General features: G+C 38.9%; 1 protein-coding gene across 1 annotated transcript in view; it reads right to left on the minus strand.

Annotated features, from left to right (window-relative positions):
* The window catches only part of MID1 (midline 1), a 313,623-nt gene that overhangs the window by 187,103 nt on the left and 100,492 nt on the right, over window positions 1-26,028 (minus strand). Inside the window, exon 2 of the mRNA XM_019524500.1 lies at window positions 16,246-16,961. Within this exon, the coding sequence (XP_019380045.1) occupies window positions 16,246-16,905 (660 nt within the window). The 5' untranslated portion in view covers window positions 16,906-16,961. The remainder of the gene's footprint in view (window positions 1-16,245; window positions 16,962-26,028) is intronic.

The following is a 26,028-nucleotide window of genomic DNA, read 5'->3' on the forward strand; positions in this document are numbered from 1 at the left end:
AGCACAACATCCTTTGCACACACGGCCTCCCCAAGCTGCCTGGAAAATTCTATATCCAGCTCTTCCTCCTGATGTGGTGGCCTGTAGTAAACCCCTACCACCAGATCCCTCTCCCCCCGCCCTCCTTGAAGTTTGACCCACAGGGTCTCAGTTAAGCCTTCCTCTGGTCCCATTTGGAAGGTAGAACTGGTATACTGTTCCCTAACATAGAGCGCTACCCCCACACCTTTTTTCCCCTTCCTATCTCTTCTAAACAACCTATAGCCTTCTATGTCTACTGCCCAGTCAAAAGTTTCATCCTACCATGTCTCCACTAGGCCAACCAGGTCGATTTTACTACTTGCAAGCAGGAAAGCAAGCTCCTCCTGCTTGTTCCCCATGCTTCTTGCATTAGTGAAGAGACACCTTAATCCCCACGAGGGAGCCCTGGGCACCCCTCTTCCTGAGAGACAACTGGTCCCTTGGTATATACCTGAGCTCTTACCTGGGCAGGTCCTACACCTGGTTGAGTTTTCTCTTGCTCCTGTGGATTCCCATCCCCCGACGACACATAAGGGAGTGATGTGGCTCTGATCATGACTAGCGGTCTTTGACTCTTAAGCAATCAGGAGCATGTTACAGCTTCTTACTATACAAAACACACTTGTAGCAAACATCTGTCTGTTATCTGTTTTCAGGTTTGAACCCCTGGTAAATAGCAAGCCTCAGTTCTTCAGCTTTACATTTTGAAAGAGTAAGCACGAATCAGATACAGCACTTCTACATGGATCGGGTTCAGGGTTCGATTTTACAGGGGGAGCTTGGAGAGGAGCTGAGCTCCACCATAAGAGATGAGAGCTCCCCTGGCAGCTGGGCAGAAACTGGTGTTTAGCCCTGAGAAAAAGTGACCCCTCCTCCTCGTTGCTGGTAGGTGCTTTTTGCTGCACCCACCTGAATCCCACACCCAAGCTGCCCTGCAGCTTCTCTCCACGGCCACCTCCACCCCCCGTAAGAGTTAAAGTGTTGTAATGTGAACTCTGATCGGGTTCAAGTACAAGCCTGCTGTAGTGCAAGAGAAGATAACAACTAGAAGGTGATCTTAGAGTATGGCATTCAGTAAATGATCTACCAGAGGGTGGGCAAATGAGATGAAGATGAAATAACACTAACTAATTTAACAACTTTTCTTTTTACCTTGGCAGAGAATATTTTCACTTCTCAATGAAAAATAAAATATTTCAATCTTGTTTTCTACTTCACAGATCTAAACTATGAGGCAGATTTATGGTATAAAAACTGTACTGGGCCTTAAGTACATAACACATTTTAAATGCTGTTGTTATTTGAACACACTGTGAAATTTCACCCTGAATTGCACGGACAGAAAATCAGTACGGACAAATGTTAGTAAATTACCACTTGCACTTTCTTTTATGAGAAAACTGAATTACTATCAACAGGATTCACTTCTTTTCTCTTATCTTATTATGTATCAGCTACTTGGAAAGATTTTTTGGACTGCATCAGACATCATTTCCTCCAGCGCTAATATTTTGGGTGTATTATGATGGTACTAAAAGGTATTAAAATAGACCTGAAAATATTTTTGCTTGTTTATAATAGAACAAGTTACAGTTTATCTTTTGAGACAGAAATAAAACTTTAATACATTTATAAAAAAAAATATTCAAAACACATGAAAGAAAAGCTTTTTGCAATATAGTACATGCAATTACAGGAAGCAATACAGGAAGGTACAGGGATGAATAGGGGCATAACCCTGAACAAGGAGTGGTACTTAAAAAGCACCATCCCTTGGGCAGCCCTGGACCCTGTGAGTCACAAATCTCCTTTGCTTCCCTTTCTGGATACGAGCAAATTCTTGGTCCTTCTCCCATCCCTTACCTCATTCCCCATCCCTTCTGGATTAGCTAATCAAACCAGAAAATGTTACCTTCAAAATGTTCATGTAAGAAAAGGGAGATTTAGGATAGCCAATGAAAACTACTAAAAACACAACATTTACAACAAGCATAGATACTTTTATTGACAAATTTGTGATACAGTCAACACCTACATCCAGCAACCGAGGGTAATAACTTACCAGCAATATTTCCTGTGGGAACATTCTCTCTACTGATTATTTACGTGAAACTCTGGGGCTGTGCCTACATAAGTGGCAGACTGAACAGCTGTTACTGCGCTGTAAGTACTAAATGACTGCGCAGTAACTGGTGTTACTGAGTAATACTGTCACCGCACATTTTTTTTCCACCACAACTATGTAGTAGCTCATTACTACTATGCAGTATTGTCAGGGTACAGTTAGTGCCTGGCAAAGCTACTCCATGGTAGCAATGAGCTATGATGCAGTAGCTCATTGCTACTGTGTCATAGCATCTTGCATATATGCCCCCTGTGTAAAAGCAACATTCGCTTAGGAGCAGGGTAGCACTAGGGCAGTGATATGTTGTAACACATGTTGACTATATTTCATGTTCTAGATATAATGGGTGGCACTGGGGGGCAAATATCAGAGAGAAAAAACTTTTATCTATCAATATTTTAGTCTCTTTAAGCAAGATTTGTGATGACTACATAGTCTAAAAGTACAACTCATTTACCCTAGTCTGAATTCAACACTGAGCCCTATGTTTATAGAATGTAGCAGAAATTTGTGTTTGGGATCTACAGAAGTCTTCAACTAAAGTGATGATGCTATTTTGTATCTCCATAAATGTCCAAGTTCATGCTGCTGTGGTGAAGGACAGATAATGGATCCTTTTAAAATCATTTAGTGCAAGTATTTTGAAATGTATAGTGTGGTTTGATATAAAAAGCCCTTTTAACATTTCAAAACTTTTTTTAATGTAAGTTATGAAAATCATAGATACAATAGATAATTCATCTATTCCTACAATCCAAACCTGGAAGTCTCTTTATTTGAATAAAGACTTCATTGAATTTTTTTTTTAAATTAGGGGACTGAAATATTTCAATCATTAAAACGTATTTTAGATTTATACACCTGCATGTTGCCTCTGTTCACTGGAACTTGATAAAGAAAAATATCATTTAAGTACATTTGAACTGTATATCAGTCAGAGCATGAGTGCATGGTGTTTATTGAGATATTTCATTTCAGTTAATGTATAAGGATGATGTATTTTTAGCACTGAAATATGGAACCAGGACTACTATATTCAAGATGAAATGGTAATACTTAAATGGCCCAATTAATGCTTAAGTTAGCAGCTTGTACTAGCTGATACTCATTTTTATTAAAGAAACAATTTTAAATAATCTGTAGCATCAAGTGCCCATGTCTGGCTTAAGTATTTACAAGATCCTACTATCATTGCTCTCATTTGTCAGATATACTTTTTGTATCTTGTTTTAAATTAGGTTGCATGTTCTTAAGAACAGGGACACTATGCTCCCATGTATTTTTATAGGACCTAATATAACAGAAGTTAATCTTGAATGGATATTTTTGACACTACTACAGTGCAAATAAATAAAATTATTGTTATACTGTTGACTGAGTTTTATTTTAGTGGAAGAACTTATAGTCCAAAGCAACAAAGCTTTACCAAGTAAAAATAAAAATAAACCACTTCAAAACAACAACAATATCATTTTTTAAACTTCTCTCTAGACACAAAGGGCATGCATTTTATGATACTAAATTAAGATTACCCATCCCAATCACTTTTCCCTATAAATTTTCACATGTACAGCTTTCATGGCTTATGTTTATTATGTTAATAGAAAGCAACTGGCAAGGAAGTCCAGGATAGTTTGGAAAAAAAAATCCACTCTCCACCTCAATCATAATTCAAAAGATCAATCGTGAAAGGGAAAACCTAGCCACAGTCACTCCTATTAAGACTTCTACTCAAGCTGACTTTGAAGAGCCTTCTGATCCATTAAATCCAGTGAAGTAGAATTAATGGCTGCCACTTGTGTTTTTCTGATTGCTGCAATCGAAATTTCAAAATAATGTACTAAAATTGCATAGGAAATGTTGTGTGCTGGGTCTTTGACCTTAGTATTTTGTCATACCTAAATTTTTCTGCATATGTGGAAACTGTTCCTGTAATTTTACAAACTACACAGAGGCACCTTAGAAAAATATCCCTAAAACTCAGTTTGAGCAGTGCAATAGCATTAGTCCTTACTGCATTAAAAAGGTTGTTGTTTTCAAGCAATACTGATAACCTCTTGCCTCCTACTCAATCCCTTTCAATTACTAAAATCCAGGAAACTACAGAAGCTGTTTTAGAGGTAACAAGTGGCAAATAACCTTGCAACTTTTACTAGATGGCAATTTATTTATTTAGCATATACGGTTTAGGCATATTGTTTCAGCCATGAGTGCTGGTTTTGGCATGCTGTTTCAGCTAAAAGGCAATAAATGCTGTAGTGTCCATGCAGTTTAATTTTAGCTACAACAAAACCTCCCACCTCAGCAACTCCAAAGACAAAAGCTGAAGAATGGGGTCAGTGAGTTAGCTGTAAAAGAGTAAAGGAATACTTCTTTAGAGTAGCAGTGCAAAGATTGAATTCTGAAAATATTTTAAGGTACTTGTTTGAAAAGAATGCAAATACAAACAGATCTACTGTAGGGTGCCAAAATAGAAACAAATAATTTACAAGGAAGTGATGCTCCAAATTAACCCTCTTGAAGTGAAAAGAAAAAGGACATCTTGAATTAGTTGTCATACAGCCTTGCTAACACCATATGACACATGAACAAACCAGTCAACAGTACATTATTAATTTATAAGATACCCACAGTATCAAAGCACTTTACTAACATGTATAAAGATAATTCTGCTGCTTTGAAGGGCTTAGTATCAAAATAGTCAGAAAGGGAAAAATAGAGGGATGGGGACAGAGATGATGTATAAAGGATGTAACAAAAAACATAGAAATACTTGGCAGAAGGTGATTTTTCATAATCTTTGATTGTAATCAAGTGCACTAAAACACTTATTCCCCATTGCTATCCTAGGCTATAGAGAGTGGTCTACATTCATGCAGTATATTTTAAGCCATTTGTATGTATACCAGGAGCAATGTATACAGCTGTTTGCAGGTGACAGGAGCTCCATGCAGAACCCAGTGAAGGTAACTCAGGGTGGGGGGATTGGAGGAGCTGGGCTGGTAGGCATGTTAAGGGGGAGGTCCTGGGGGAGGTTCAGTAGGGTTGGAAGGGCCTGGAAGGGCCAAGTCCAAATCTGAAGATTCGATGCTGATGGAGAATCTCTGTGGAGATTAGTGGGTCTGTGCAGGGAGGAGTGTCTGTCTGCAGATGTAGGGGTCAGAGGGATAAAAAAGCCCTGGTTATGGTTGGGGCAGTAGAAAGGGAACAGCTGTGGGGCTGGGGCAACTGGTTGGGCTTTCCCAGCCCTGGGGAAGTGCTCCAAATGCATAAAGGTGTTCAATAGACTGAATTAACTTATTCCAGAACTAAGTTATTTCAGCTCTTCAGACCAGGCCCGCCACTTTTTTGTCCAATTGAGCCCCTCTGAATGCTTGCACAGATGGGCATTTAGATTAACCTAGCCCTTGTTAGATAGATCTAAATGTAATGGCTGTAGATACCCACATTCTCCCCTTTTCTACCTTTCTTGCACCTTCTCTTGGTCCTCAATTTTTGGCCATTTATAAAGGAGTCAGAAAAATAGCTATTTAGATTATATCAATATATTAGGGCTGTGCAAAGCTTCAGTCACTGATTTGATTTGGTGGACATTTGGCAGCCAAATATCCGACTCTGAATCAAATCAGGAGACCCTTTAATCTCTATGAATCAAATCAGGACCCTCCAAATTGATTCAGAGAGATTTGGCGATTCGGACATAGACATAGCTTTAAATGCTTTTTCTATATACTTCAAGGTACCAGGTGGCTCAAGAATGCTGCAATGCTGGGGCAGATGGAGCATCCCACAGGAGCGCGGAGTGGGGGGGTGTCCCCCAGCACACTTGGCAACAGACCCAGAAGTGAACCAGAATCACTTCCAGTCCACTTCTGGGTCTGCCAGGGAGCGTACAAGGGGGGCCTCCCTGACACCCTCCCAGCTTGGCAACTGGTACCTCCTGGATCTGAGAGTGCACCTGAGGTCCCCCTGCAGTCGATTGCCAGGCTGTGGGGATGGGGGGAGGGGGCCTGTGCACTCCCTAGCGGACCCAGAAGTGGACCAGAAGTACTTCCAGTCCACTTCCAGGTGTGCCACTGAGCATGTGGGGGACCCCCCCCACACTCCTGTGGGACACTCCATCCACTCCCACCATTGCAGCATTCACGATCATGCCTGGTACCTTGAGGTATGTAGAAAAAAAACATTTAAAGGTGTGTCTATGGCTGAATTGCTGATTCTCCATATCAGCATCGAATCTTCAGATTCAGACTTGGCTGAATCGAATCGGGGACAGTGATCTAAATCAATGAATCAAATCACTGTCCCTGATTTGGGCTGAATCCAAATCCAAATTGAATAGGGCCCATTTCACACACCCCTACAATATATCTCTTGTTCCAAAGTACCTTGTGAATCTAGCAAGGGCTATCGCCACATATCCTCTACTCCACTAAGCAGAAGAAGCTATTGTACTGTTGGGTTGTGGAGAAAAAAGTTGGTCTTCAGATTTAGGTTCAATCAAGATTTGTTGGTAAATCTCTCAGCTTCAATGTTTAGGGGTGGCTTCTGGCATTGCCTTTAGAGAGACACAATTAATCTGTGAGCCCCAGAACAAGAGCAAGAGGCTTTCTACATATTTGAGCAAGGAAGGTCTGTTCTACATGTTTGTATAATGACCAGTGTAATAGAATCTTAATCTAACTGGTCTGTAGCACAATATAATTTATTATTTTTGTATTCATGTAATAATCACAAGTTTCTATGCTTGAGATGTTTATAAGTAGTTTCTGACAGTGCTCAGCACTTCACTTATCTTCCAGATTTCGAGCTGTCTCTTATTTATGTCTGGAAAATAAAAGATGCAAAACAGGAAAGATTCTACTTTGTTTTTAGGAATGGAAGTAAATATTAATATGGTATATATTTGTTGCAGGACAATAGGGTGCCCTGCTCCTTTAAAGAGCTGAAACTCTTGGAAGCCCCAGCTGCTGGTTAATAGGGCAGCCAGAATGAGCCAGTGGCCCACACCTGCCAGCGGTCAGCTGACTGGAAAGGGCAGGGCCTAGCTCATATATAAGCCCTAGGGTTGAGGCCAGGAGTGCAGTTCCCTGCCAGCAGTTGAGGGGGAAGGAGTTCTCCCAGAGCAAGCAAAGGGGAGAGGTCTGACTGCACGAGCAGCTCCTGATACTGTTGTGGGATGGTGTATTCCCTGGTAGGGTTTAAATGATGTTATAGCCGGGCGGCTTGAATTTATGTTACAGCCCAGGGGCTTGTGTTTTGTTTATCGTTGTATAATACCGGTGGTTTGGGTGAGGCTATCAGGGAAAGGAGGAGGCCTCATAGGGGACCCACAGCAGCGTGGGGGCCCCAGTGCCAGGGAGGGCGCAGCACTTTGTGGAGCGAGAGAGGGCTGCGGAGATCCCGAGTGCCAGTGAAGGCATGGAGTGAGAGAGGGCTGTGGACTGCCCAGGGAGGACCAGGGTGCCAAATTATAACAAGGCCCAGACTGAACAATGCATCTGCAAGGCTTGGGGCGTGGTAAAGGGGTGGTTAGAGCCATGCATAGCCCGTAAGACTAAGGTGCCCTGAAACACCCATTGTGACATCCATCTTGGAGCGGGACGCACCAGGGGTCCGGGGACCCATGGGGTCCTGAGAACCAATCTCGACCATGTCCCAGAGGACTTAGAGGCAGCCTCCCTATCATTCATAACATCAAAGACGTGGCGGGCAAGAATCAAGGGTGCCCATTGGGCCGACTTGGCATGGTAGGGGCCTTGGGAGACCACAGCCCTCCTTAAGGACCCTGTCCTGTGACAATATTTCATAATTCATATATTGCTAATGAATATTTTACTAAAAGCAAAAGGCAGTTTAGACCAAGAGAAACAAATTTATACTGGTAAAGCTTTGAATTTGCATTCAAGATTCATTATAAGAGTATATTAAAGGGAAAATATATTAAAAACAATATTTTAATTCAGCTTCAGAAAAAATGAAAAAAAATCCTTAATGTTTTTTTTAAAAATCAGTGTTATCTAACAGAATACAGGCAGTCCCTGACTTACAACATTTCACGTTACAACGTTTATAAATTGACACCTTGTTTCAGCTTTCTGACATCAATTTCAACTTTACAATGCTTGATTTGACATGATACCATGTCAGCGAACAAGTTTGCTGCGTAGCCCATCTCCTTGGAGAACATCTATCCAAACTTCCTTGGACACTTTCTTTAAGAAAGCAGACAAGACTCCAGAAAAACGTGCAGCCAAGACTCCTGAGAAGACTCCAGCCAAAAGCCCTTCAAAAAGTCCAGCAAAGTCACCTCAGAGAAGTCCTTCCAAATCGATATGATTGCTATTTACAATATAAATACATTAATGTAGCTAGATTACTCATCTATAATTGACTGAGTACAAAATTCTAGGTTATTTTTGGTGAAAATAGGGTATCGGGCCTTGGTTCATGAACCAATCCCCCATTAATAATATTGGTTCTTATGGGGAAAATTGATTCCGAGTTGCAACATTTTGACTTTAAGACAGGGTTTTCAGGAACCAATTGTGCCATAAGTCCGAGGACTGCCTGTACCTCAGACACTAATAGGCCATAATCATATTCAGAAATTTATTGCCTGGTGCTACAAGGCAGAATTGTTATTATATAAATGTTTTAGCTGTGCAATTCTGAACAGCACTTTAATATGCTTTGATTTATTTTAAGTTTACACTTAACTTTGAATTTTCCAAGTTTGCAGTGTTTCATTACAGAATATTTACAACATCTGTGTCACGTATCAAACTCTTAAATTAACAATTAAATTACTGAAGTAATTTATTACTACACAAAATGCTACTGTGTTGCTGTTACTGTACATGTATTTAGTACTTGTATTATCAACTACTAAATAAATGCTCAGTAACCAGAGTTACTGCTCAGTAGTTCCAGTGAACATCTTTTAGGTGATGCCACTCAGCAGTAGCCTAATAATACTGTGCAATAGTGTATTAGCACTGGCTGTGCTGTGATGTGCTACTGTGCAGTATTATTAGACTCCTATACAATCACCATCTCAGGCAGGCCTACCTGTAATAATTTTTTCTATCCTTAGCCTTCTCTCTGCTTTATTTTCTTTCTCTGATCATTCTTTTTTGTATATTTATTAAGTATTTTCTTTTAAACAGATTATTCCTGTTTTGCCTCTCAACAGTTGAACAGACAAAGAAGATATTAATGCTGAGAAATGTTCTGGTAATCTTCACAATAAACAGATTCAGAGTGGTAAGATTGGAGAAACTGGAAAAACAACCCTAAGAGCTCCTATGTCAGGAGTTTCGACTATCTTCATAGAAACATATTCAAGATCCTTGGAACCTACCTCTTAGTTCTGTTCCCTTGAACACTGAGATTGCATGGAGAAAGATTATAGGACTGAACTGTAGTGTAATTTGTATAGTCTGTAAACTTTGGAAGGTTTATCAAAGCTCTGCCATATTTGCAAGATAACTTTTACACAGCTATTTTTAATAAATAGTTAGCATCTAAAAAAGAGTGTATGGGGACCATTTTAACTACTGTTTTTCTACCTGAAATCACAGGATATATAGAGATTTATAAACAGGAGTCATTTCAAACTCATTATGGGCACATCCAGATGAGCGCAGAAATGTGGCATGTGATGCCGGAGACCCATTTGTGGCGCCAGACATACAAGTGTTCCCCACACTGTTACTTCGCAGCACGGGGGTCTTGCTTGTCCCCAGAAGGTCCTGGGATCAAAACAAAAGCAAACTAAAAGATGTGGGGCGGCAACATGGTGCAGCATTTACCGCCCGAAACTGGAGCCCAGCCAGTTAAAACCATGCCCAAGCTGCCAGCCAGGTTCCCTGCTGCAGGAGCTCTCCAAGACCCCAGGACCCCAGGTAAGGCTGCTAGGGCCAGCAGAATTGCTGGCTCCAGCCTCCTCTACCCAACCTGAGGTAACTTGCTGTGCACTGGAGCACACGTGACCTGGGCATTCCTGGAGACAAGTAGGCCCCTCCTACTTGTCCCCTAAGTAGGCATGTTCCCACTTGTAGGGATGCACCCTGTTCATCTATGAAGCACATCCTAAAATGTACTTTACCCAATGTATATGCCACAAAGAGGATTCTTGTAATATTTGTACTTTAACATAATTCGTAAGTATTGCTTATTCCTAAATTAAATGCATTTCAAATCTAAATACTTTCCCAAAAACACCATAGTGGCATACATTATATTTATTTTTGCTACCCATAATTTCAAGAGGTAGTCAATTTTATATCAATATACATTTACACACACTTCGGGATTAACTAGTTTAGATAATTCATATAAGTGAATTTGACTACACAACAATAATCTTGATATTAAAAAGAATAATAAGTGCCACAGAAAAGACAATATTTTGATCAGATATTATCTAACTTAATCCTTTATGAACTTCACATATGTATATGCATTAGCTAATTACTGTACTCTAGTAACAGTCTTTAAATTTGATTGATTTTTATTTCTAAAATTAAGGTAGGGTATGAAAAAGCGGATATTCTAACTCAAACGTCAAATTTCCTTACAAAACATATTTTTGTCAGACTCAATATTGTATTGTTACTAAATGTTAAAGCTGTACAACTTGGAAAGAGAGGAGGCAATGCCTCAAAGTCATTAAATACTAACTGAAAAATAGTTAGTATTTAACTTGCAAAATTAGGTGTATATTTTTCAAAATTCTTTATAACAATGTTGTCCACTGTGACAGAATGGAAAAGCTCAAGGAAAGAAGCACTTTGTACTCGTTCATAGATATATTTTATACAAGCACTAAAAAATAACCAGTAATGCTAAAGCCAACAGAAATTACAAAGACACAGAGGGAAAATATGTCCATAGACATGAAAATTTTAAAAAATGGTTTAAAAGGATATATTAAATGCTGCATTACAAATAGAAATTAATGAAATTCACGAGGCATTACTAATATACATGCATACATGATTAGATAGATATGTACAATATACATGAATGTATACATCAGCATGCATATGTAGACATGTCTATATGTAATACATATTAGTATGCACCTTATACATGATAAATACTGTATGTAAACATACACATACATATATACAGACTTGGAGATGCTTCTAATACATGCGTGCACATACACATGCTCACACGCAACCACATATGCACGGACAATAGCAAACTATTTAAATATATATGCAAAATTTGTATGCATAGGCCAAATTTTAACCCATAATTCTGTATAATCAAGAGAACTATTTATTTGAGTATAGGTTTGCTGTGTTAGCAGCTCTGATATGGATCACAATATATTGACAAAGTAGACTTGCAGCATGATCCAGAACATATACGAGGCAAGGATTTTCTGTCATATATTTTATTGGACTAACTGTACAGTTGGGAGATCTTTTCGACAAGTTTTGGGCATTAAGTGCTTAGACCTGAAAAACTGCACTTGATTTCTGTCAGCTTGTCCAACAGCTGTTCCATTTATGTAGTTGGTCCAATAAAAGATATCACAGAAAATTTGCCTTTTGTATACTGACAAATTGGTTAATAGTGACACTATAATGCCAAACACTTACAAAATGGAACATACAATGGACAAAAAATGTCAGCATGTGTTACAGTATCACTGCAGAGACATTTATATATGAAAGCTTTTAACCTAAAATTTAAAATGCAAGCAGTGCACATGCATTGTTTGCCTTATTTATAGAAACTCTGGACATGGCAGAAGGCCTTGTATCTTAATAAGCTCAAAGTACTTTTCTAAGGTGTAAATTTGATTCTCCTTGCGCTTAAATATTTTATGGCTACTTCTCATTGAAAATACTTGTGAGCTTGATGCTATTAAAGGAACCTGATTAGTTTCCTTGTACCTTGATTCAGACCAAGGAGAGGCATATTTTTATGGATACTACCAATAAAATTTCAAAGTGTGGATTTTTACTGTGCCATTACTGTCTGTTTTTTCTATGAAAAATCAAACTTAAGCATGCACATTAGTTTGCAAAAGGCCCACTTCTGTTTGTGGGTCTTCAGATGTAAAACATAACTACTAAAGGAAGAAGAAACACTCTGGCAGTTAAGGAATGTTACTCATGGATCTTGACTACCCTTCATAAACATGATTAAAATATTTAATAATTAATAAGGCTTACACAAAAGCCAGGAGAAGCACAGCAGTTTGATCCCAACAAAGATATCCCCTGATTAGGTAATATGGGCCCCTTCCGAAACTGGCTCCTATTGTGTGGTCTTTTGTGAGATACTGCTTTACGAACACTATGGAACAGACTTGCAGCTGGTGTAAATCAAAGTGGAACCATTAACTTCAGTAGATCCAAGATAATTTACATTAGGTGAGAATTTGGCTTGAGGTGTGTTATTATTTGTTGGGTCCAAGTGCAACATTTTAATTAACATAAAATAAACATTAGCTGACTATCCACGTTATGACTTTCTTATGAAAATATCTCTTACTCCAAAAATCTTATCATACGGTTGCCTCGTGTAGCTATGTGTTAATGATGATTTTGAAGAAAAGAAAAAGAGATGAATACTAATTGAGTAATATAGACTTTCTTTACATTCATAAGGGGCTAAAATGCTGTGAGCCTTCCATTAACATTTATAAAATGACACGTATTGTTTATATAACATGGTTAATTTTAAGTTTCACCACCAAGTTGATATAAACTGACTTGTTCTCTGATATTTATTTATATGCATAAGTTTCCATGCCCTATTTTTATTATAAATAACATTTTTCATTATATCCTATAACTAAATAAAAAGGCCTGTTCCTGTAGAAACAGGGGTGCCCTCAACTTGCAAGACAGCCAATGAAAATTGAGAATAGTCAGTACTGAAGCTATAACTGTTAAGGCAAAATCTTTTGGAATTTTAATATTCATCTTCAGCCCTTTTTAATGACTGCTACAGTGGCTGTTAAACCCACTCTAGCATGGATGCCTCTGTTAGACAAGTGTACCAGAACCTTTAATGAAAGGGTTTCATTTTTGCCACAAAAGGAGTGAGACCGTAGTGGCATCTTTTGTTCTCTGGTTAATGAAGGATGAGATATTGTTTAAATTATTAGCAACACTACTGGAATAGAATGCAAGTAGTTAGCATAGCTTGACTCCAGGGTTACACATCAAGAACTAACCAGTTGCTGCTGTTAGCAAACCTACTATGTCGATGTATAAAAAGGGAAAAACATATATGGAGGAAAATATACATAAATGTAGTAGGGGTGTGAAAGCCAGTAACTGGTTAGTTCATGATATATATCGTGAAAGAAGACTTTTATTGGTGACGATGGACTTTTTCTTTCCTTTTTTAAAGAAGCTATTCACGTTATAACTTTATGAATGGGTCTCCTATATCATGAAGTCCCACTTGATTACTCTTTCAAAAGTATTTTTAAATTGCCAAGTATCTTTTAAAAAGATAACATTTTAACAAACAGCAGTATTTTCCCTGCCTTCTAGTTAACATTCATTAATTTTAAAAGTTTATTAAGGGCAGCCACAAGAATGAAAGACCCTATAGAAACTGAAGATCAAGGTCCCCATTTTCACAGAAGCAACCATGTGGGCAAATTGATCAAGTGACTTGAAGGACAACAGTAATTAAGGAGGAGACCTGATTACAAAAATGAGCTTGTAACTCTTGTTGTTCTAGCAGATGCTTGATGCCAAATCTTCAGCTGCTATAAATATACATTTATTTCAAAGGAGCAATGCCAATTTACTCCAGCTGAAAATCTTGCTGCAGGTACTTGGTGCACAAAATGAACTTGGTCCTCAGCCTGTGAAAGAAGGGTAAGGAAAGAATAGATGGGGGGTGCTTTCCAGATAACCATGACTCTGGCTAGAGAATGGGGGTTTGATCCTGAAAGAAGTCTATTATTATGCTTTCCAGAATGTAAATGTGTTGCAACGGCAGCACATGGATGAGAATTGGAATTATACGAGGGAGATGTTTGCTCATTATGAAGTGAATACCAACTGGCTTCCATACAGGCCAGTTATCTGTGGGAAACACAAGATCCTCAGCAGGGTGCCTGGCTTTGAAATCCAATATAAAACAAGATAATATTTAAGGAGATATGTAAAAGATTTTTTAGTTGTAAAAATATGTTCAGTGACAGTTTTAAAAAATGATGGGCACTATCACTTAAGCAAAATGGCATGATATGATAATTACCTATCTACCTTACCCTTTGTATTCATGTTCACAATCAAACTTTGACTAAACCTGCCAGAATATCTACTCAGTGAAGAAGTGAGCATGGCTTTAAATCTGTTCTTTTACCTACTGAAAATATTAAAGCTCTGAAGGAGATGGAGAAAAATTTTAAAATATGCTGTTGAGGTATGCTCAAATAAATAAAAAATTGAGATTCAATGATTTATTTTACTGAGGTATATGTATTTAATTCTGGCAGGTATTTCATTTTAAATTGTGTATACCTACAAATATAATATGAATAATAACAGTAATATAGTTAATCAAATTTACCCACAAAATAATAATAGTACATTATTAGGATTGGTAATCAGTATTTAAGAAATGCAAATTAATACTATGAAATGTATGTTCACATTTTATCATGTTTTACATTAAATATTAACAATTGCAACCATAAATTGTATATAATCAAAGAAAAGATTTGATATAATACAAACAACTATAACTCATAATTATTAAAAAAGGAAGCCTTCAAAATTTTCTAGTTGCCACTTATAGGTAATGTTTTCTACCAGTTACAATACTTTTCACTGTTTTAACATAATATATAATATATAATATTACATATATTATACATATACACACACACGTGTGTGTGTGTGAGATAGATATATATATATATATCTCTAACAAATAAATAAATAATTGTATTAATATATATATCACAACTGCATGATTTGTATGTGTGTACGCGCGTGTATCCACATGCATATATACAGGCAAATATACCACGAGTGTTGGCATGTATACTATGCATGACAAAATATATGCATATATACACATATAAACATACACATATTTACACAATGCATATACATAGGTTATATTTTGATGGGAAGATCTTTTTGAGAAAAGACCTCTAGGTTAATTAAACCTATTTGCTTACAGTTTCTTACTGCTAAAACCTAGCATCTTCCATCTAAATAGATCTGCAGAAAATGAATGGTCTTTTTACCTTCATACTCATGATCTCTGTGTTGTAGTCTCTCCTTTAAATATCTACAGCTGCAATTCCTCAGGGAATGAGGGGGGAGGGGAGACTTGAGGGTCTGTCTTCTTTATTCTGCTCTGCAGCAGAATCCAGACCTGGCAACTAAAAGTATTTGGGCTCAAAAAGGTATGAGACTACTCCACTTAGTTACCACTAGCTGAGTTGAAGCTTTGTTAAATTAATTTCACCCTGAAACTGGAGAGCATCCAAAGCATGCCTATTACCTAGCTTAATTCTGATACCATACCAAAGACATTCTACAGTGGAGCACAGGACGGTCAGAGAAGCAGTGGATAAATGCTGCTGGATTGTGGAAGTGAAGGTCATGTAACCACGGGAATGTTACAGGTAGCTCTGAAACAATTTCATTTTTGTTTTCACTTTCGTGTGTTGTGTGAATGCCAGTGAAAGCAATGGTGGGAAAATGGAGTCAGTATTTAATATCCCTGGCTGGTAAGGGAAGTGGGATCCCGGAAGCCAGCGTGTGTAAATGTTTCCCCTGCTTAGTAAAGAAGAGGGCTTTCAAAATTAATGGGACTGAATTTAAAAACAAATCATCCTCAGAATTATCAGAGCCAGCCTAAAATTTCACTCAGTGTCCATGTATTTGCACCCCACATTAAAAACCCTGCCACTTACTGCAAGATAATGCATTAGGTTTACCTCCGTATTTGGATATTCACTGTGAGATAATACTGAAGTAAATTTTATTTAATGCACCTAATATATTTGCCCATCAACCAACTCAGCAGTTATTAAGTTTCCTTTCACATTGCACTTGCTGAGCTACAAAGATTGAATAAGTATCACTAACCTTTAGTTTGTCATAGCGCTCGCTTAAAGCTGCCACCTGATGATCGCGATGCCGTCCAACCAGTTTACACAAGGCACAGATTAACTGGTCATCAGTCACGCAGTACATGTTCACTTTCTCATCCTCATGCTCCAGACACATTAATCCTCTGATGTGAGAGTCTGGAATAGGCTCGATTAAACGGTGGCCCGTAAATGGCTTCTTGTTTGGGTGAGTCGCTTTCAAGCACTCCTCACAGTAGGACACCTCACAAGTCACACAGGTTTTCACTGCCTCCTGGGCAGGATCCTGGTCGCAGAACTGGCAGAGAACTTTTTCGCTGGATGACATGCTGTTGCTATCAAATGCCCGCTCTCGGCGGGTTTCACTGGGAGAATTGGGCCCACTCACGGAAGCTTTCTGAAACCTATCAATAATATTCTGCAGGGTGACGTTGCGCTTGAGTCCGTCTAGACCACGTTGACTGAGGGTGATGACATAACGACAAGTAGGGCACTGGAAGGCGGTGATAGATTCCACTGATTCGTTGGTGGCACAGTGGGAGACCAATATGCGATGCGCACAATTGAAACAGAGGCTGTGAGCACAAGGCAGCAGCAGTGGGTCCTCAAACAGCTCCAGACAGATAGGGCAGGTCAATTCCGACTCCAGTGTTTCCATCTTCAGGCAAAGCTTTCCTGTGTCGTCAGCGAAATCCAGGGAAGCTGATCAGCTATCTGGAAACGCACATAAAATTCGATTAGGCAAAAGGCAGCACAAAGGGTCATCCATGGGGGGTTGTCAACTTTCACCACCGTTCGCATTATTATCAAACCACCATGCCACTCTGGAGAACAATCTAAAGTTTTGAATCTGCATATGCACACGTCAAGGTATTTAAAATCCTCGTTTTTTTTCCCCCCCTTTCCTAATCATTCTAATTTTAAAATCAAACAAAAATGTTACAATTCTTTCTCCCTTTAGTATGAGATTGAGAGCAATAGCAGATGTTTCTGGTGATTTGTGCATTATTAAAAACCAAAATTATGATCTTTAGGCAGCTTAACAACATATCCTAACCAAAGAGAGAGAGAGAGAGAAAAAAAGACGTCTGTTGCAGAAACTGCTTTCAGTGTTACCAGCTATTAGCAGAAATATTTTTTTTGTATTTGAATTTTGAAAAGCTTTAGTTCAAGGATTAAACCATGGATGGTAATTTTTAATTAGTTGTACAATGCTGTTACAGAAATATACTGTGTGTATTTGTGAAATGTATGTACATTTGATCATATCTTATGTACATTTGATCATATCATGATTATGTACATTTGAACAAATGTATGTACATTTGATCATATCTTATATTAAATATTAACAATTGTCTGGTATATACAGGAATTAAAGTTTATTGACATCCATGTACCATTTCCAGGTACACACACTTGCATGTATATATTTGCTGTGAAAATGTACCTGCACGTGTGCGTGCATGCACACACACACACACGCACACACACACACACGGTACCAGTTCAAGGAATGGTCATAATAGAATATTCACTATTACATATATCAAATTGATATATTTAAGAAAATGTACTTTCGGCTCCAATTTCCAATGAGCATGACTTAAGCTTCTAGAAAATCACTGAGATCATTTTTTTTTTTTTTAACAAAACATGCGTGTCTGCGAGAGAGAGAGAGTGCGAGCGAGCTTCTAATCTATACTGTCAAGCCTTAGGAAGAAAATAAACTATTGGGTGAAACTACTTAGTTTAGGGGCACAAGAGATCAGCCAGAGTGAATTAGGAATCAATAAATTCAGTGCAGGACCTGGGGTTTTTAAGGAAACTCATGCCAGGAAGAAATTAACTGAAACTTCATTTTGTTTCTTCCTCTATATTTAAATTACAGGAAGAGATTTTGAAAGAGTTGCCCTATGCAGCTCTCCCTAGCTAAGCTCTCATCAAGGGCCCATCCCTGTTATGAGCAGACAGGTCAGTGAAGCAGAAGCAAAAGCTATGCTTCATACTCAAAGAGCTGTACCTCTTCACAGTACAATCTATTTAAGCTTTGTTGTTCATAACTGAGGACAGCTTCAGACTGCACAGCTGCATACTCTTTACACTGTAAAGTCATTGTTCAGTTGTGTGAACTCTTGCCTCCCTCCACACCCCCCAAAATAAACCCCACATACAAATCTTGGTTCATTAAGGGTGAAGAGAACTGGGTGCTCATTAGCAACCTTGAGAACCAAATCTCTTTGAACCTTTTTCATTTAACAACAATTAAAGTGAGGGCTGCATTTACAGTGACAGGAATGTTATATTATAACCCCAGTACAAACCTAAACCATAAGAGAATAGAGAAGTTCAACAAATGGAAGCAAAGTTCAAATTACCTGCTAATATTTATTCATACTTGCTCTGTGGTAAAGGCAGCAAGGTTTATTTTGTGTTTAGAGATTAGAAAAATATGCCTCTTTGCATTCACACATCCATTTGTTGCCAAAGAAAATTTAAAAATGCATTGACCCAATCATAAATCCCACTTTTCAGATCTGCTGAAAACGATCTTGGTTCAAATAAAGTTCATTTTGCTACTGACTAATTCATTTATAACTATCCATCAAATACCATAAATACGTGTTGCCCCTGGTCAAAATTAACAACCTGTTGATTTGACATGGACATGACGATAATCTCCTTCCCTCACAGCAACCAGCCACACAGGGCACAAAGGATAAAACATTTTCTGCAAATGAATAATGGTTTGTCTTTTCTCTACTTCAATCACCACCTCATAGAAGATGCAGATGATTCAAACCTCCTTCATGTCCTTTGAATCCATTTCACATCACAACAGTATACCTCATTGCCTACTTAGCCTGCATTTCATATGCTGCACTGAAAATGTAGGAAACAGATTTAGGATTGGCAGGGGCCTAGCTTTATGAAGACAAGCCTACTCATTACTCCTAAATTGGCATTTTAGTGAAATACACTGGTTTTCTGAATGTAGTCCTTATAATTGCTTGGGATTTGGGGCCTTCTTCCATCCTTCCCTTTATACTTGATCACTTCTGCCATTTATCTTCTGAGAAATCTCATTTTCATTCAGTCCCATCATTATAAATAGTCAGTGACATAAATAGGGCGGGGCGACCAGGACAATTGCTTTGGGTGCCAACCTTGGCGGGAGGGGTGAAAAAAATGGCGGCCAATGACAGCTGTATGATTGCTGCACAGTGGGAAACAGAAGTCACTGCTGCCCCTGAGCTCCAGGCGCCTGACTGTATTATTATGCTGCTGCTAACTGTTTTCTTACAGAATGCTTTTTAAGGATAATCAATTAAAGCTAGATGAGAATATAAACAAGAAATTCCTTATGCAAAGACTGAAGCATTACCCATTGTGTCAAGAGTCTGTATAACATGCATTATTTAAACTTATTGTATTAAATGGCTTTATATAAATTTGATTGTCCTAATTCTGCTCTCTTTTCTCACTCTGAATGGTAATTTAGCCCGGATCCATAAAGGAGTTATATGTGTCGTCTGCAATTTAGGCACCTATTTCCTAGGAATGAAATCTACAAAAACTGCACCTAATCGTATAGGTGTCTGTAGGTTCCTACATTGTCTCTAGTAAGCTTAGGTAAGAGATTTCAGTTCAAATAGTGGGTATACCCAGAGGTGCATGTATCATGCTGAGCTTAGTACCTTTGCACAGACCTCATGCCTAAGGCCACCAGGAATTTATAAACTAGGTTCCCTGAGCCCAGATCCCCTGAAGAGTTCAATCTAGTACATGTATCCAAGAGCATACCCTTACAGTAATAAGTCCAGTATAAATTACAGTGGCCATCATGGACTTTTATTCAAAAACATAGTTTGAGAAGAAGGTAAACTTTATCTTCTATTAATAGCCTAGTAGTGAGAACACTTGCCTAAGAAGCAAGAGAACTGGTTCTGTGCTTTCCCTGAGGCTTCAAAACACATCTTCATTTTCCCAGAAGAATACCCAAAACACTAGGCTATAAGTAAAGTTGGGGGAAGGAAAGAGACTTCATAACACTTCCTAAAGAAGCTGGAAAGGCATGCAGGTTCTTGGAGACAGAGAGAGAGAAAGCAAGAGGGAGAGAATGGCATTATAGCCCAACAATGAAGACATTCACATGGGCAGAGGAAGATCTAGGCTCCAGGCTATGCTTTCAACATTTTTCTGCAAAATTCCATACACAGCATTGAAAGACAGGATTTTCACAGAGGAACCTAACTCAGGACAATGAATAGATGCTTACATTCACGGCACAGGTATATCTCCCTTCCCTTACTCATGTTGGGAGTATATACACAAACATTTAGTGCACATGAATAAACTCTGGAGCCTATTCCTCCAGAGTTTTTGCTTCTGGGCACACCATTTGAATGTGCACCCAAGAGCAATTAACTCCAGAGCAATCAGCAACAGTTTGATCATGTGCAGGGCATGCAGCCAAAAGCCCTGAGATATTTACTACAGAGCTAATTAATCAGCTGTGCAGTAAACATGTCCTATGTAGATGTGTGTGGTGCAGCTCATTCTTCACATTTCACTCTTCTCCATTCACTGTATATGAAATTTAAACATCTAACTTTGGTTTTTGAATTCCATTCTTGGAACTGGGCATTCAAATCCCTTTGTCTTACTTTTGGAGTAAGAGGACTCAGCATGAGTAAGGCTGTCAAAATATAACCCTCAGATGCTATACTCCTTTGGACAAGGACCTATGCCCCTCTGTAGCTACAGAGTTGAGCATGCTGATTGAACACCATAAATCATAAGTTTTTCTTAATTTTTTTCCCCTGTTACCAATGCCAGTTACTTGAAATAAGAAAAGTCAGAAAATACTGAATCTGCTTCAGTTTTGGCTAACCTAAAACTAAACTTGACTGTGAACTCCATGAGAGACAAAGATCCCCTGGCTAGGGACAGACATTACACATAAACTGATTTAACTGATCAGAAACTGGTTTAAACCAGTAACAGAACAGACATTCAGTGCACATAAACCAGTTTGAAAATGGCTGAAACAAGTTTGAGATAAACCTGGTTGACTGTAGTATCAGACTTAAATTATTTGGGTCAAAACAGTTTATGCAATATCTGTCCCAGACCCCTGGCTGTTTTAAGTTAAACCAGACCCCCCCAGCATCCTGGCATGCTCTCTGGGATGGGCAGGGCTCTCTGCTCCAGTAGACTGCTCCCTGGCTGGAGCTCCAGTAGACTGCAGGCTGCTCTCCACCCACCCCCTGACCACTCCCTGCTAAGCAGGATTTCCCCCACACCTTTGCCTTGCTGAGAGATATCTGTGTATTACCTAGCAGACCACACGCTAGGTAATACACATGGCTACAGTCCATGCTGTGGCAGAGGGGACAAAGGGAAAATCAATAGGTAGGCTAGGTAATACATGGCTACAGTCCATGCTGTGGCAGAGGGGACAAAGGCAAAATCAATAGGTAATGTCCCCCAGTTGTTTTCTTAATCGGGAGATAAACACTGATTTAGGGGTGATAAACATTGTTATCAATTCCCTGCTGGGCTGGTCAGAAGTGGGAGAACCCGTCCCTAATCAGAGCATCCTGACAGAGCCTGGCCACACCCTCCTCCACATGTGCCTGCATGTCTGGGATGTCTGTCCAGTTACAAACTGATTTATCCTAGCTAGGTTAGATTAACCTGCAAAGATTGAATCAATTCAGGCTCAGGCATTTTGAATGTCTGTCCCTAGCCCCTGTGTTTTTAAGGCAATATGCCAAAGACAATCTAAATTGTGCTATCTAACCAACTACAGTTCTGCTATTACTGCTAGGCTGGAATTTTAAATGATTCCATGCAAGTCATGGCATTAATCCATCCACAAACTTTCTTAAACCAAAGAGTAATTTTCTTGAATTTTCACATATAGAGTTTCATTTTCCTGGGATTTTTGAAGAACTTGCAACCACTTGAAATCAGAGGACAGATGACTTCAGAAGTGATTTAAAAAGGCAATTAATGCACATAAATAGAAATTCAAATGGTTTATATCACAGATACTGTTATGGCTTTGCAAAGCTGTAATCCAGGACATTACTGCTACATGAGTACTGCTGGAGAAACTGCAATGGATAAAGAACCTTAGAAAGTGGAATTTGGTATTTTTGAAAATTATGGAGTTATTGACAAAATTATAAATGCTACCAAAATTATTACTGAAATGACAAATGTGGAATTCTAAAAATAGAATTAACCCTTGTGGGTAGACATCACAGAAACAGTGAACACAAAAACACAGATTTGTTCAGCAAAAGCTTGGAAATCAGAAAACCCCCTTACATAATGGCTCTACATATAATTTAATTTAATTCATATGGATCAAGGGAATTAAGACGAAAAATCAGGAGTTAAGAAACAATGTGCCTTGAAACTGTCTATTAATTGATGGAACTGTGTAAGATGAGTGGTCAATGGTCAAAGGTGATTGTTGGTCAATAATCCTATAAACACTTCTTCATTAGCAACATCCAACAAAACCTGAACCATTGAAATCTTAACATTTATTTCAGTAAGAAGTATTCTCTAAGAAGCAATTAAGATGTTCTTCTTGGATCTGATCAGAATTATGCATCTATTCTCCTGGTAGGGGCAGTAAATTTCTAATGCACATAATGTATGCTACAAAAGTGCTAATGTCCATCTGTCTTTCCCCTTTCCCTTCCCTCCCCATGCAGATGACAATGAGAGCATTGCAAGCCCCTAGTATCTAATAAAGGAGGATGTCACTTACAAAAATTTGTATCTTTCTGAACCACTTAGTCACTAAGGTCACATCCAGACAAGCATGGACATTTGTTTCCCTGGGGACAAGTAGCAGATGTGCCACTGCTACTTGTCCCCAAGGAATGCCTGTGCCATGTGCACTCTGGCATGCAGCAGGGTACCCCTGGTGGGGCAGGGAAGGCTGGGCCCAGCAACTGTGCTGGCCCCAGAAGTCTTACCTGGGGTCCTAAGAGTGTCCCAAGCTGCAGCTGTGGCAGGAAGCCTGTCTGGCATCTGGAACATGGCTCCAGCCAACCAGGTTCCGCTTTTGGACAGAGTGCGCTGCCACCACATGTGCCACCCTGCTTCTTTTTGGCATGGGTTTTATTGACTCTGGGATCTTCCAGGGTCAAGCCTCCCCACCCCCTCTGTCCCAACCCCATGCTGCAAGCACAAGTCTGGGGAACACCACACATCTAGACATGGCCTAAGGTGTCAGCCTGCACTACCTTCTGCCCAGCTAACCCTTTTAAGCAGCTCCACCTCTCCACCTCTTTCTGGGGTAAGACTGATGCCCAGCAATAATACTGTAGAACTGAATATTTTTCCTCATATTTTCTATGGCCCTGTAATTAAATACAACCAGAAAATTGAAAAAATCTTCTATGAAGCTGGACTAGATTCATATTTCTACCTACCTTCCTACTTTTCCTTCTAGCTAATCATCCAACTGTTTGAGTGTCAGTATTTCCTATTTTCATGTCCAAAACACATTGAGTGTCAAACTTCAAGATATACTGTTTTCCCTGTAAGATAAGCTACATGACTAATAATGTTACTAAACGCACAGAATGCCACCCATTTTAACCGAATACATTCTGGACAACATTAAATAATGCTAATGTCTAGCTAGTTTTAAGATACGGACTGCAGTAAAACAATGCTTAAAAGTAAAACTACGCTTAAAAATAAAGGGTCATCATTTACAGTTTATTAAGGGCTATCTGTATCAGCAGGTTGCTAGAGAATTCCTTGTTTCTGAATTGAAACATACAGAGGTAGACCCACTGACTCTTAAACCTCCTGGCCCCTACTACCTGCGAGGGGGTGGTGAAGGAGAGAGTATTTCGGAGGTAGGATGTGGCTGAGATGGGAATGAGTAACAGTGTGCTGGTGGATATTTTTCAAACCTGATCCTCCACAGCCATAAGGTTTCTTATACCCATGATGCAAGTCCAGGTTATGCTCTTACATTCCTAAATTGTGCCTTTGTCAAGGGGCCCTGAATCAGAGAGTGGCACCCAGCTGTCTCTCTTATCCATATTAAAGCACATTTAAAATGGGGTAACTTGGAAAGCTGGAAATTCTTTTATGTCATCTCACTAACAAGCTTTCAGTGTGCTACGCTTTGGCGAGTAAGGTTTAAAATATATCACAAATAGTTTTTCTTGGCATTTTTTGCAGCAACATTTGCTGACAATATGTTGCCTTAAAAGTACTAGTGAATATAGATTCCAAAATGAGAATTTCAGGCCCCCTCCTGAAAACACTTACAAACGACGTTTACATTCAGTGGGAATGAATTTGGAGATGTGTCCAGTTATGCAAATAAATAAATGTTTGAAGACTGCACCCTTAGGTAGTACAGATACTGACAGGTGTAAATATTTGCCAAAAAAAAAAAGTCCCACTCTTTCACTTTATATGAATCTCATATTTTTAAAATATAATTCCACTTTCATTAGTGTCATTTCTTATAACAAATGTACAGTTGGGAATGTATTTATAATAAATTTAATGAATTTAGGAAAATACTCAAAAAGAGAATGTGAAGGTTTGTAATCTGGATATATAACCCATCAAAGGCAAAATTAAAGTGCCAGTATTATAATAGTCAATTCCTGCTTTATAAGGTAGCAGGCTTTTCCTATAAATGCACTATAAAATCTAATGAAGTATTTACATTTTTGTCATAAAATCTGATATGAGCATTGAAAGAGGCCAGGAAAAAATGAACTGTGTCTAATGTGTAAATTGATACATTTTGAATTTCTAGTACTACCTCTGAAGAATGGGAAAAGCGTGATTCTTTTTACAGGTTTCAACCTGCTCTGGGATATAAACTGAATAATTCTGGGGAACAGTTATGACCATTACATTACAGATTCAAGAGATAATTCTAATGCTATTAAGCAAACTCATGGCCCACAGTTTGCCTCCATTCCATTAACTACTTTCAACTTGTATAGCTCAGACCTTTGAGGTCTATATTTAACTCATGATATTAATAAATGCCAACAGCAAAATAACAAGATTCACAGACATATTTTTAAAAGATCAATAATCATCCATATAACCAGTTTTTCAAAGTTAAGAAAAATGCCAGATGAACTAAAGCCTTCATTACATTAGGGAAAAAAGTTACCCTTCCATAAAAAAACTTCATCTAATGCAGAGAACATTCTTCCCCCCAGTCCCTACATCACACAAGTAAGGATTAACAGATATTCAAAGAATGATATCCACTCAAAAGCTTCTGACATACAATAGTAAATATGTCATAATATTTCATGAGCACTCTGTGTTATTTATAAATTTTCATTGCCAAAGGAATAATTAACTGTACCATCTACACGTCAACTACATTAACAATATTTACATAGCGTTTGGAACAGTTTACAGCAGATGGGAAGCGGGGAGGTTGGAACATAAGAGATGTTAAATACAGCAAAAGTACATCTGCTGCATCATTTGTACTTAAACATAGCCACAACCATATCATCCAGTCTGTGAAATGTATGGCTATTATCACACACTAGTGAATTTCCTGTCAAGAATGAGGAGGCCAGCACTGCACCACCACCACCCCGTGCCACCACCGTGTCCAAGGAGCAGGGCTGGGGGGGGGAGGGGGCAGCAGCACTGGCCTTGCCCTCCTGCTCTGTCCCCTCCATCCCTGCTGTCATAGCAGTGCTCTGCTGTCTCACTGTGTCCCCACCATCCCCTCTGTCATGGCAGC

This window comes from Gavialis gangeticus, unplaced genomic scaffold, assembly GCF_001723915.1.
Source record: "Gavialis gangeticus isolate Ggan-Ray unplaced genomic scaffold, GavGan_comp1, whole genome shotgun sequence".
Classification (NCBI taxonomy): Eukaryota; Metazoa; Chordata; order Crocodylia; family Gavialidae; genus Gavialis; species Gavialis gangeticus.